Source organism: Rhinoderma darwinii, chromosome 5, assembly GCF_050947455.1.
Source record: "Rhinoderma darwinii isolate aRhiDar2 chromosome 5, aRhiDar2.hap1, whole genome shotgun sequence".
Taxonomy (NCBI): domain Eukaryota; kingdom Metazoa; phylum Chordata; class Amphibia; order Anura; family Rhinodermatidae; genus Rhinoderma; species Rhinoderma darwinii.
In genome coordinates this window covers 268606288-268619715 of record NC_134691.1, presented here as the reverse complement: position 1 = coordinate 268619715, position 13428 = coordinate 268606288, and the positions used below count along the sequence as shown (strand labels likewise).

The following is a 13428-nucleotide window of genomic DNA, read 5'->3' as shown; positions in this document are numbered from 1 at the left end:
CAACTCTATGTCACCTGCAGCTACTGCAGGAAAATATACTTGATGCTCACTATAGAGCGTATGTAAAGCATAGTAACACTAAGAAAGTAGTATGCATTGCATTGGATATGAAAACGACCTCAATTAATATATGTATATGCTTGCAAAAATTGAAACAATCACTATAGATACAACTGTATTCAAGTGAAGAATAACCAGTATTGCTACAAATGTGTCCTTCCTTAACTAATCTCTAAACCCAACATATTCCGAATTGTATGGCGCAAGATTACCACCCCTTAATGACCAGCCTATTTTAAACCTTAATGACCAAGCCATTTTTTACGTTTTTCCATCGTCGCATTCCAAGAGCTATAACTTTTTTATTTTTGCGTCGACATAGCCATATAAGGTCTTGTTTTTTGCGGGACAAGTTGTATTTTTTAATAGCACCATTTTGAGGTACATATTATTTATTGATTAACTTTTATTAACGTTTTTTTGGGGGGGGGGGATAAAAAAAAACCTGAAATTTCGCCACACTTTTTCGCGTCCTAAATCTACACCGTTTACTGTGTGGTATAAATAACACAATACCTTTATTCAATGGGTTGTTGCGATTGCAACGATACCAAATTTGTATAGTTTTTGTATGTTTTACTACTTTTACACAGTGAAAACACTTTTTTTTCAAAATTATTTGTTTTTGTGTCTCCATATTTGAAGAGCCGTAACGTTTTTATTTTTTCGCCGATGCAATTGTAGGAGGGCTTTTTTTTGCGGGACGTCTTGTAGTTTTTATCGGTACGATTTTGGAGTAGATGCGACTTTTTGATCACTTTTTATCACATTTTTTTAAGGCTGGATTCAAAGAAAACAGTAATTTTTGCATGTTTTTTTATTTTATTTTTTACGACGTTCACCGTGCGGGTTAAATGATATAATAAGTTTATAGTCGGGGTCGTTATGGACGCGGCAATACCAAATATGTGTAACTTTTTTACTTTATTTTGTTTGTTAATAATAAAGCAGTTTGTAAGGGGGAAAAGTGGTATTTTCATTTTTTTTTTCACTTTTTCTTTTCACTTTTTTTTTCACTTTTTTACTAGTCCCACTAGGGGACTTCACTATGCGACTGTCCGTTCGCATTTATAATACACTGCAATACTTCTGTATTGCAGTGTATTATGCCTGTCCGTGTAAAACGGACAGGCATCTGCTAGGTCATGCCAGAGGCATGATCTAGCAGGCATTCACGACAGGCAGACCTGCGGGCCTTTATTAGGCCCCCGGCTGCCCCATCAGAGACACAGACACTCGGCGATTTTATCGCCGGGTGTCAGTTAGATGAGGGGGAGCTCCCTCCCTCTCTCCAAAACCACTCAGATGCAGTGCACGCTATTCAGCACCGCATCTGAGGGGTTAAACGGGTGAGATCGATACTAATATCGATCTCACCCGGTCGAGCAGGGACGTCACCCGCCCTCAGCTGCCTCTGGCAGCTGAGAGCAGGGAGATTTGACAGATTCCTGCTCTGTTCACCTATTGCGATGCATCGACGTAAAAAGTCTATTGCATCAGAATAAGGCCCGTTAGTGACCGACGTAAAAACCACTATGGGCCGGTCACTAACGGGTTAAACGAACATGTAAAAAAAAAAGTATACTTTCAACGATGGATGCCATCTTCACCCTTAGTCTCCCATGCTAAAGAAAAAGTATACATTTGTAACTGGGTCTGTGACGAATGCCTCTGACTGATACGTATCATGACAAATTGCATTACTTAATGCAATGCAAGAAATGTTAAAGGGATTGTCCACTTCCGGACAACTGATGAGGTCATCAGTATATGATTGGTGTAGGTCCGACACTGGGACCCCGCATCGATCAGCTGCTCCAGCTGCCTCTGGGCATGGGACATCCATGCGGGAAGCAGATGGCTCCGGTCATGGAATAGCGGCCGAGCTGTAGTACTGCAGCTCTGCTCCTATTAAAGTAAATAGTAGCAGAGCTGCAGCATGGCCGCTATGCAATGTACGGAGCCTACTGCTTCCAGCTCCATACATTGCATACTGTGCAATTACATCTGGTGCCCGCAGGCAGACAGATCAGCTGATCGGTGTGGGGTCCGGATGTCGGACCCGCACCCATCATATACTGATGACCTATCCGGTGGATAGGTCATTAGTTGTCCGGTAGTGGACAACCCCTTTAAGGGTGGACACATCTGTCCAATATAAAGTCAGAGGGTGGCATTTTTATTGAGGCCATTAACCTTCACAATTGGTAGAGTACCCAGGGCAATAGTCCTATTTGTGCTTCCTATAATACAGCTCTGATCTTCTAGCTAAATGGACATAAATCTATGTTCCAAAAACTTGTGGAAACATTGCTCAGAAAAGTGAAAGCTGTTGTGGAATAAGATGTTCAGCCAGCACAAATCGATGTTATGTTTGTGTTCATATATTTTTTTGTAGTTATTTATATAGCACCAACATATTCTGCAGTGCTTTACAGAGGTTGAAAAAAATTAGTTATCTTGTATAATTTGCCAGATATACTATTCAGTAACTTTTAATTCACTAATATAATGCTTGTACCTTATGGTGTATCTACACATTTTTTATTGTGGTTTTTGCCCCGATATGTTGAAAATCATTGCAAAAAAACGTGAGAATGACCGCAACGTGTGAATAAACCCTTATTCAATCTAATATTGGCACACTGTCAGAAACAATGTCGTTATATTTAGATGCTTTCTTCTTTAGTGTGGTATATAAAGAAAATATACCAATTAATCGCTTTTTATCCTTTACAATCTTTTTACTACCTTATTTTTGCATCTAATACATCTTTTGCCTCGAGCAATTAGATTTTCCATTTCACTGCATTTGGTCCTTGCCTGCATTACTGTATTGCTAATCTTCTAGTGACCTGCCATGCCCCAAGAAATAGTTTCTTCACCAATGTGTCCTAGTCTCCCTTCACCCATATGACATTCTATGCTGACTTTGAAATGCTGCTGTACCATTCACGCAAAGTATATATACAGACTGATACTGTATGCCAGCATGACTACCTGCAATAAGGCATAAGTGCAGTATGTCCCTGAGTGATAATTTGATCATCTTTTATTATCTTAGTGAATGAACTTGGCAGTGCATGAATTCACATATGCTGCAAAACATCTGCTACAAACTATTCTGGCCTTAATCATTACGGATGCTTATTAGTTTGTAAAAAATAACATGAATTTTAATTTGATAGATATTCCAGAAGATCCACAAGTAGCAGAAGAATATTATGAGGATGGCTTTGAATCTTGTTCAGAAGAGAGTGATATAGATTCCATAGAAGAAGAAGACGACTATGAGACACAGATAACGCAAACAACATATCAACAGGTTTGAGTACAGTCTAATATTTTGTAAGTGTAGGCAAACTTCAGCTGTCGCTGGACTAAGCAGCTCAATCACAGCTACAGTCAGAATTCTGCTGGTTGCAACTTGGTATCAGTCAGCAGCGCTGTGCTGACAGACTGACCCCTAACCACTTTGCTTAGATACCATAATGTAATACTCTCTATTGCCACATTCTGAAATACTGGATTCTTGTACAGTGCCGGGAGTAAATACTACACTTCCTAGAATAGTCAGCGTTAAGAATATTTACTACTATAACAAAGTATTGCCAGTACTCATTTACAGCTTATAAAACCAAATAAAATTGTTGGTACTAAACCTGTATATATATATATATATATATATATATATATATATATATATATATACAGCCTTGGTCAAAATTGTTGGTACTCTACCACTAAAGAAAGAAAAACCCACGATGGTCACTAAAATAACTTGAGACTGACAAAAGTTTGAATACATTTTAATTTACTGAAAATCAACCAATGTAAATCAGACTTTGCTTTTGAATTGTGGTTCAACAGAAAAAAATAAAGTAATAAAATAGTGAAACTGGCCTGGACGAAAATGATGGTCCCCATAACTTAATATTTTGTTGCACAACCTTTTGAGGCAATCACTGCAAACAAACGATTTCTGTAACTCTCAATGAGACTTCTGCGCCTGTCCACAGGTATTCTGGTCCACTCCTCGTGAGGACACTACTCCAGCTGTCTCAGGTTTGAAGGTTTTTTCTCCAAACTGCAGGTTTCAGCTCCTTCCACAGATGTTCAATAGGATTTAGATCAGGGCTCATAGAAGCCACTTCAGAATAGTCCAATGCTTTGCTCTTAGCCATTCTTGGATGTTTTTAGCTGTGTGTTTTGGGTCATTATTCTATTGGAGGATCCATAACCTGTGACTGAGACCAAGCTTTCTGACACTGTGCAGCACATTTCGATCCAGAATGCCTTGATAGTCTAGAGATTTCATTTTACCCTGCACAGATTCAGGACACCCTGTGCCAGATGCAGCAAAGCAGCCCCAAATCAAAACCGAGCCTCCTCCATGTTTCAAAGTGGGTACAATGTTCTTTTCTTTGTATGCGTCATGTTCTAAGTGTTACAATCATTTTTGTCCAGCAAATAATAAAAACTGAGTGTAATGATGGGGGTAAGGAAACAGACAAGTGAGCCCTAATCTACCCGCCACTCAGTCCCTGCCTACTTGCAACGACCCGCCCTAGGCGACGGGGTACAACTGGGCGACGGTCCCTACACTCAATAAGTGCACGACAGACAAACAGACAAGACACACAGAAGCAGGGAAAAGGGGCAGTTGCCCACGGCAACACCGTCAGCAACAAGAGTGGTGAACGAGCCGAGTCAAACCAGGAGTGTACGAGGTACCAAACGCAGAGCAGGAGAGTAGTGAACAAGCCGAGTCAAACCAGGAGTGTACGAGGTACCAAACGCAGAGCAGGAGAGTAGTCAGTAAGCCAGGGTCAATATGAAGCAGGATCAAATAGTTCAAGAAGCTGCAGCAGGGCCAGGAAACCAAACGAGAAGAATCACAAGCAAGGAGGAACAGGAAAGGCAGGTATAAATAGACAGAGGGCGGGAACTAGCTCCGTCTGGCCAGGCTGTGATAGGCTCTCCCACTCCTAAGCCTGCCACCCTGAGTGGTGGAAGATGGAGTCAGTCTCACAGACATAGAAGCAGGTGCAGACTGATTACCTATGGGCGTAGATACAGAAGCTGTGCCTGGCAGATTCTTAACACTGAGACTGGAATTTGCCAAAATGCATATTGACAAGCCACAAAGCTTCTGGGAGAATGTCCTTTGGACAGATGAGGTAAAACTGGAGCTTTTTGGCAAGTCACATCAGCTCTATGTTCACAGACGCAAAAATGAAGCATACAAAGAAACGAACGTATTGTGAAACATGGAGGAGGCTTTAGGTCACTAACAATTTTGTCCACGACTGTGTGTGTGTGTGTGTGTGTGTGTGTGTGTGTGTGTGTGTGTGTGTGTGTGTGTGTGTGTGTGTGTGTGTATATACTGTACATGCTTGAGAAAGTCCTATTGTAGGACAGAAACGTTGGACCTTTGCTTGATGTGGACTGAATAAACTTCACGATTTTTCTTATTGGAGTGCTGCAAGATTTTCTTTATTCATATCTGTCCTTAGTCCAAGGATCGGGACTACTTGCTGGGCACCCAGATATACATACAATTCCTTCCTGAAGTGAGTGCTGCTGTTTTTCTTCGTTTTATATATATATATATATATATATATATATATATATATATATATATATATATAGGATATAAAAAGTGTATAAAATGTGATCCATAATCTGTACAATTATATTGAAAAACAAACTGAAATCATTTAGGGTGGAAAAGTAAAAATAAAGAACATAAGTAATGAGGTTGCCTAAATATGCACACCCTTAAACTAATACTTTGTTGAATTACACTTTGACTTTGACAGCATTCAGTCTTTTTGGGTAGAAGTCTATCAGCATGGCACATCTTGACTTGGCAATTGTTGCCCACTCTTCCTTGCAAAGGCGCTCCAAATCTGTCAGATTGCGGGGGCATCTCCTGTGTACAGCCCTCTTCAGGTCACCCCACAGATTTTCAATAGGATTCAGGTCTGGGCTCCGGCTGGGCCATTCCAAAACTTTGATCTTTTTAAGGTGAAGCAATTCTTTTGTTGATTTGGAGGTTCTGCCTTGGGTAGTTGCCGTGCTGAAAAGTGAAATTCCTCTTCATCGTAAGCTTTTTAGCAGAGACCTGCAGGTTTTTGCCAATATTGCCTGATATTTGGAACTGTTCATAATTCCCTCCACCTTGACTAGAGCCCCAGTTCCAGCTGCAGAAAAACAGCCCCAAAACATAATGCTGCCTCCCCCCATGCTCCACTGTGGGTATGGTGTTCTTTTGGTGATGTGCAGTTTGGCTTTGAGCCAAACATACTTTTTAGAATATCTGGCGAAAAAGTTACATTTTGGTCTCAGACCGTAATACGTTTTCCCACATGCTTTTGGCAGACTTGATGTAGGTCTTTGCAAAACATAGCCGGGCTTGGATGTTTTTCTTTATTAGAAAAGGCTTCCGTCTTGCCACCCTACACCTCAGCCCTGACATATGAAGAATATGGGAGATTGTTGTCACATGCATTATACAACCAGTACCTGCCAGAAAGTCCTGCAGCTCCTTTAATGTTGCTGTAGACCTCATGGTAGCCTCCCGGACCAATTTTCGTCTTGTCTTTTCATCAAGTTTTGAGGTACATCCAGTTCTTGGTAATGTCGCTGTTGTGCCAAATGTAATCCACTTGTTGATGACCGTCTTCACTGTGATCCATTATAAGAGGGTTTTACCATTATGCAACTTTGTTAATTTTATTTTTCCCCTCTAAATGATTTCAGTTTGTTTTTAGTTTGTTTTTCAATGGAATTGTACAGATTATGGGTCACATTTAGGGTAGGAACACACACAACGTAAACACTGTGTATTTTCCGCAGCGTATTACAGTAGCAGCAATGTGGGGGAAATTTCAACAAATCTCGACCCCACACTGCGGTAAATATTCGCCAAAATGTCCGCACATAAATTGACCTGCGGTGCGGTTACTTCAACCGCAGCATTTCAATTAATTCTGCGGATACGCAACTCTTCTATTGCCGCTTTACCTATTGAATTTAATGGGGTGCCACAAAGGACTGTGTGTTGCGATATTTGCGGCGGAATCACAGCAATGCGCCGCAAAAATCGCAAGTACAAAAAAAATAAAAATAAAAATATACTTACACAGAGTTCCCTGCTTTCTCTCCAGTCCAGCCTCCCTGGATGACGTTGCAGGCCATGTGACCGCTGCAGCCAATCACAGGCTGCAGTGTCAAATGTCCTGCAACGTCATCCCAGGAGGCCGAACTGGGAGCCGAGAAGAGAGAAGGGGTAAGTATGAATGTTTTTTTTCCACAATGTGGTGCCATTTTCTGGACGGCATTCCCTGTGGTGTTCAAGGCTGATACGCTACGCAGCTTAATGCAGTGTATCAGCAATTAATACGTTGTGTGTGTTCCTACCCTAAAGGTGGAAAAAGTTCTGAAATGATTCATCTTGTACTTTTTCTTTACATGACAAAAACCTGTCATTTTAACAATATATATATATGTATGCACAGTTATCCAAAAATGTTTTAATTTTTATTCTTCACCTAAATTCTGAGCATCATTAGCAGCTATAAATTCTTGAGACAGATGAGTCTACAATCCAGAGGCGACACACACAGGACTGGATGTCCATGAATTCCTCTACGCCAGTTTTCTGACATAGAAAAGTGACATTTTGTGCAAAAACTTGCTTGTTACGCAAAAATGTTGCGACTTTTCTATTATTGCGCCGCCTCTGCCACTTTTCCAACAAGTGGGAGGGGCAAGGGGATAGGAAACACGACCAATTCCTAGCTGGTGTAGATTTGATTTTCTGACGCATGGACGGCCATAGATGCAACTAATTTATTAAGAGGTGTGCATCTCTTAATAAATTAGGAACAACTTACTCGAACTTTCTTTAGATTAAAACTGGCGCATGAAACACCAGTCTTAAGTCCAGCTTCTGACAACTGATTATCTATCCACCGGATAGGTCATCAGTACATGATCTGTGGGTGTCCGACACCCGGGCCCCGCACAGATCAGCTGGTCCGGTGCCTCCGTGCATTGGACGTACAAGCCGGAAGAAGTTAGTTCCGGCCACGGAATAGCGGCCGAACTGCAGTACTGCAGCTCTGCTCCTATTCAAGTGAAAAGGAGCAGACATGCGGTTCTGCAGCACAGCCGCTATGCTATGTACGGAGCAAACTGCTTCCGGGCTCCGTACATAGCATTATGTGCCACAACATCCGGTGCCCGCAGGCCACCGGAGCGGTTTATCGGTGCGGGGTCCGAGTGTCGGACCTGCACCGATGACATATCCGGTGGATAGGTCATCAGTTGTTAAAAGGTGGACAACCCCTTTAATAAATTCCCTCCCAAGGTGTCCAATGCTATATAAAAAGTCATAATACTGACTTTAATAAAACTCAATAGAAATACTAAAAACATAAATCGAACTACCGAAAACTAATCGAAATCACATTATGTGAAGAGCAAGTGATAAAAATAAGTATTCCATGTATGGAATGGATTTTTGAGTAAAGGAAAATTCTGCAACAAAACAGCCGTGTGTGTTTTCAGTCACACATGGCGTATTTGTCTTGTATCTCCGCAGCGTATAAATACTGCGGAAAACAGTTCAGTGTTAAATGGGAAAAATATTCTGCAAATCAGACAGATTTCTCAATTTCTTGCGTTGCAGAATATTTTTTTCATAGACTTGCATTGTAACGTTTTCGGCAGCGTATTTTTATGCTGCTGAAATACAAGGCAAGTACGCCACGTGTGGACTCCTGCAGCAGTACCCTTACACGTTCCATATGGTAACCTTAAATGTGGATAACAAAGAATAGCCTTAGTGTAGGTGCTGCTAACCATAAAATCATGCTAGAAGCTAGATCCAACTGTACAAGCGTGAACAGATAATACCATAGAGATATGCGTAGACTGACTTCAACAGAGGTTGTTTGTATTTACATCTCTGACTTTGCTGATCTAAAAGTAGCCTCTTGTATATCCTGTCCTTATAAATGTGGCTGCTGACATATATGACATGAACTAAAAAAGATTGTCAGATGAATTATGTCAGCGAGCATGCTGCAAAGTAGTGTACGAGGATGGCTGCTGAGGACAATCTTTACCATGACCTATTTATGTCTACAGCACCGAACATATTGTATGTGCTCGAATAGGAAAGATACATGAAATTGGGATGTTTAAAACTGGTCGATTTAAATTTACAGTATGCCTCACATATACAGGGCTGGTGAAAAAAAAAAATAAATTAACCCCCTCCAGATGTCATCTGTTATAGCATATTTGTAACACTGAGTGTTTTCTAAAATGTTTTAAACAAAATGTAATAGTAGAGAAAAAAACATAACTAAACCAATAGCAATTATTACTACATTTCTAAAAGAGAAAAAATCTTCAACATCTATATGTTGAAGACTTAAAGAGGCTCTGTCACCAGATTATAAGTGCCCTATGTCCTACATAATCTGATCGGCGCTGGAATGTAGATAACATACAGTGGTTTTTATTTTGAAAAACGATCATTTTTTAGCAAGTTATGAGCTAGTTTAGATTTATGCTAATGAGTTTCTCAATGGACAACTGGGCGTGTTTTTACTTTTTACCAACTGGGTGTTGTACAGAGGCGTGTATGAGGCTGACCAATCAGTGACTAATCAGTGTCATACACTTCTCATTGTTCCAGCCCAGTATGATCCACAGCACAGTGTGATTGTGCAGTGAAAGAAGTAAATACGCCCAGTTGCTAAAAACACAATACACGCCCAGTTGGAAATAAGAGAAAACACACCCAGTTGTCCATTAGAAAGGTTCATTTGCATAAATATAAAATTGCTCATAACTTAGCCAAAAATGATCGTTTAAAAAAAAACAAAAACGTTACTGTTATCTACATTGCAGCGCCAATCACATGCAATAGGAGATAGGGATTTGATAGTCTGATGACAGAGCCTCTTTAAAGAGGATCGATCTCCTCTCCTGACATATCTGTTTTAGTAAATAATTGTATTTCACATGAAATAACCGTTCTGGAGCACTTTTTCTTAGAACTCTTCATGTTCCGTTCCTCTGTTATTTTTCCTAGAAATACTAGTTATCAAGCTCGTCAATATGCCATGCACCAGATGATTTTGTGCATAGCCAGTTACCTCAAAAAAATGATTTAACCAGATTAGCAAAGGTAGCTACTTAAAGGCTATGTAAACCTTTGAAAGTGATTTATTATTTTTTTTAATAAAAATGTCAGTCAGCAGTCAGTGTGTTTGGTGCAACTTTCAAATTAGTTTTTATTAAAAATTATTTTTACTTTTTGAGATACAGCTGCTCTGCTCCCCTTATACAGAGCAGCTGTATCTTTCGCTAAGACCTGAATCCATCGGTCCCGCGGACTTGATGGGTTCAATGAAATCGGGTCCTGCGTGTCTTTGACATGTAGGATTTACCTGTTACCGATCACATCTAAATTCATAACTTAGATGTGATAGATTATAGGTGGATACACAGGACCTGCTTTTACTGAACCCATCAAGTCCGCAGGACTAACGGATTGAGGTCTTAGCGGAAGATATAGCTGCTCTGTATACAGTATACAGAGCAGCTTTATCTCAAAAAGTAAAAATAATTTTTAATAAAAACAAATTTGAAAGTTACACTAATCACACTAATTGACCTTTTTATTTAAAAAAAATGTAACTTTTGAAGGTGTACATAATATTTAAAAATTTACTTTTAATCATTACAATTACTAACAGGACATACAATATGTAACAAACATCAGGGTTGTCTATCGTCACCACAACCCACAGATTACAGATCCTACCCTCTATGGGTATGTGCACACGAGAACTGTCTTTTACGTCTGAAAAGACAGACTGTTTTCAGGAGAAAACAGCTGCGCAGTTTCAGACGTAAAAGCTCCTCCTCGCATTATGCGAGGCGTCTTTGACGCCCGTAATCTTGAGCTGCTCTTCATTGACTTCAATGAAGAACGGCTCAAATTACGTTGCAAAGAAGTGTCCTGCACTTCTTTGCCGAGGCAGTCATTTTACGCGTCGTCGTTTGACAGCTGTAAAACAACGACGCGTAAATGACAGGTCGTCGGCACAGTACGTCGGCAAACCCATTCAAATGAATGGGCAGATGTTTGCCGACGTATTGCAGCTGTATTTTCAGACGTAAAACGAGGCATAATACGACTCGTTTACGTCTGAAAATAGGTCGTGTGAACCCAGCCTATATGTGTGTCATACAGATGATGCAAAACAGAGGATTGTGTGTCTATTCAATGTCCTCTAATTCAATCAGCCTCAGTGTTCGGGGGGAAAAAATAAGAATGAAAACGACATCAATAGTAATAAATGGGGGATCTTACCACACTTATGTGTGGATTCAGCACGTACCTTTCACCATGACTGATGACAGAAGGTTCAGAGGCTTTTTCACAGCAGGTCTGTAATTGAAGAAACAGTACATACTATCCGTATCTCACCCTACTTTTAGGAAAATAGGGTAGATATTCAGTCCTGTTACTGACCCTAAAATGGAGATTAGCCCATAAGGTCAGATGATAGCACTATGTATAGGGTCTGTGTAGTGTGGGGACAGGGCCTTATGGGCCAATCTCTATTTTAGGGTCAGTAACAGGACTGATTATGTGCCCTTTTCTCCTAAAAGTAGGGAGACCTGCTGTGAAAAAGCCTCTGAACCTTCTGTCTTCAGTCTTGGTGAAAGATACATGTGGAATCCACGCATAAGTCTGGTAAAAATCCACCCATTTATTACTATGGATGTAGTTTTAATTGTTGTTTTTTTTTTTTTGCGAACATTGAGGCTGATTGAATTGGAGGACATTGAATAGACACACACCCATCTGTTTTGCATAATCTGTATGACACATATATAGAGGGTAGGATCTGCCATCTGTGGCTTGTGGTGACGATAGACAACCCTGATTACATACTGTTTGTCCTGCTAGTCTATATATACCTTTTAAAGGTAATGATTAACCCCTCAATAGCGAGCGCCGCATCTAAGTGGTTTTGGAGGGAAGGTGCTCCATCTCTCTTTCCATCGGCACCCTGCGATCGAAGGGTCCCGATGGCTTCTAAAAAAGGCCCCCAGGTCTGCCTGTAGTGGATGCCTGCTAGGCCATGCCACAGGTGCCTGTCAGTTTTACACTGACAGGCAATAATATACTGCAATACAGAAGTATTGCAGTGTATTGAAAGAGCGATCAAATGATCGCATAGTAAAGTCCCCCAGTGGGACTAAAAATAAAGTTATCAAAAAGTTTAATAAAGTTTATAATAAATAAATAAAAATCCTAAGTAAAAAAAATGAAAAACCCACTTTTTCCCTTACAAAATGCTTTCTTATGAAAAAAACAAAAAAATAATTAAAACATTACACATATTTGGTATCACCGTGTCTGTAACGGCCCCAACTATAAAGCTATTATGTTATTTAACCCGCATGGTGAACGTCATAAAAAAAATAAAATAAAAAACAATGCCAGAATTGCTGTTTTCTGATCATCCTGCCTTCAAAAAAATTTGATAAAAATTGATAAAAACTACAAGTTGCCCAGCGAAAAAACTATATAAATATGGTATTGCCGCAATTGTAACGACCCGCTGAATGTTATTAATGTTATGTTATTTATACCACACGGTGTAAATCTAAGACACAAAAAAGAATGGCAAAATTTCCGTTTTTTTTTCCATTACCCCCCATAAAAGTTAATAAAAGTTAATCAATAACTTATACATACACCAAAATGGTGCTATTAAAAAATACTACTTGCCCTACAAAAAACAAGTCCTTCTATAGCTATGTCGACAAAAAATTAAAAACGTTCTAGCTCTTTGAATGAGACGATGGAAAAACGTAAAAAATTGCTTGGTCATTAAGACCTAAAATAGGCTGGTCACCAATGGGTTAAAAGTAAATGTTTAAGTAGCTACCTTTGCTGATCTGGCTAGAAATATTAGGAACAAATTAAAAACTGGGTGTTACCAGTTGGGGGTGTGTCTATTCACAAACTGACAATGTCCAATCAGTGCTGACAGACAGAAACTGTGTAGGGAAACACCTCTTTGACAAGGTGAATGGTAACACCCAGTTGTTAATTTACATTTTACATTTAAATAGAATAATAGAGAAACGGCACAATGCAGCTGTAAAGGATTTGCCTGACACAGCTTCTGTGTCGACGCCCGTGGTTAATCAGCCTGCATCTGTTCATAGGTCTGCTAGAGTGACTCGATCTGCTACCACTCAGGCTGGTAGGCTGAGGAGTGGGAGAGCCTATCGCAGCCCGGCCAGACGGTTCTAGCTCCC

At 40.1% G+C, this 13428-nt stretch overlaps 1 protein-coding gene across 3 annotated transcripts in view; it reads left to right on the top strand.

Moving 5' to 3' along the window:
- The window catches only part of NEK11 (NIMA related kinase 11), a 272607-nt gene that overhangs the window by 219215 nt on the left and 39964 nt on the right, over positions 1-13428 (top strand). For all 3 annotated transcript variants that reach the window (XM_075827127.1, XM_075827126.1, XM_075827128.1), the window contains exon 13: positions 3249-3385. In XM_075827127.1, coding sequence (XP_075683242.1) covers positions 3249-3385 — 137 coding nt within the window. The remainder of the gene's footprint in view (positions 1-3248; positions 3386-13428) is intronic.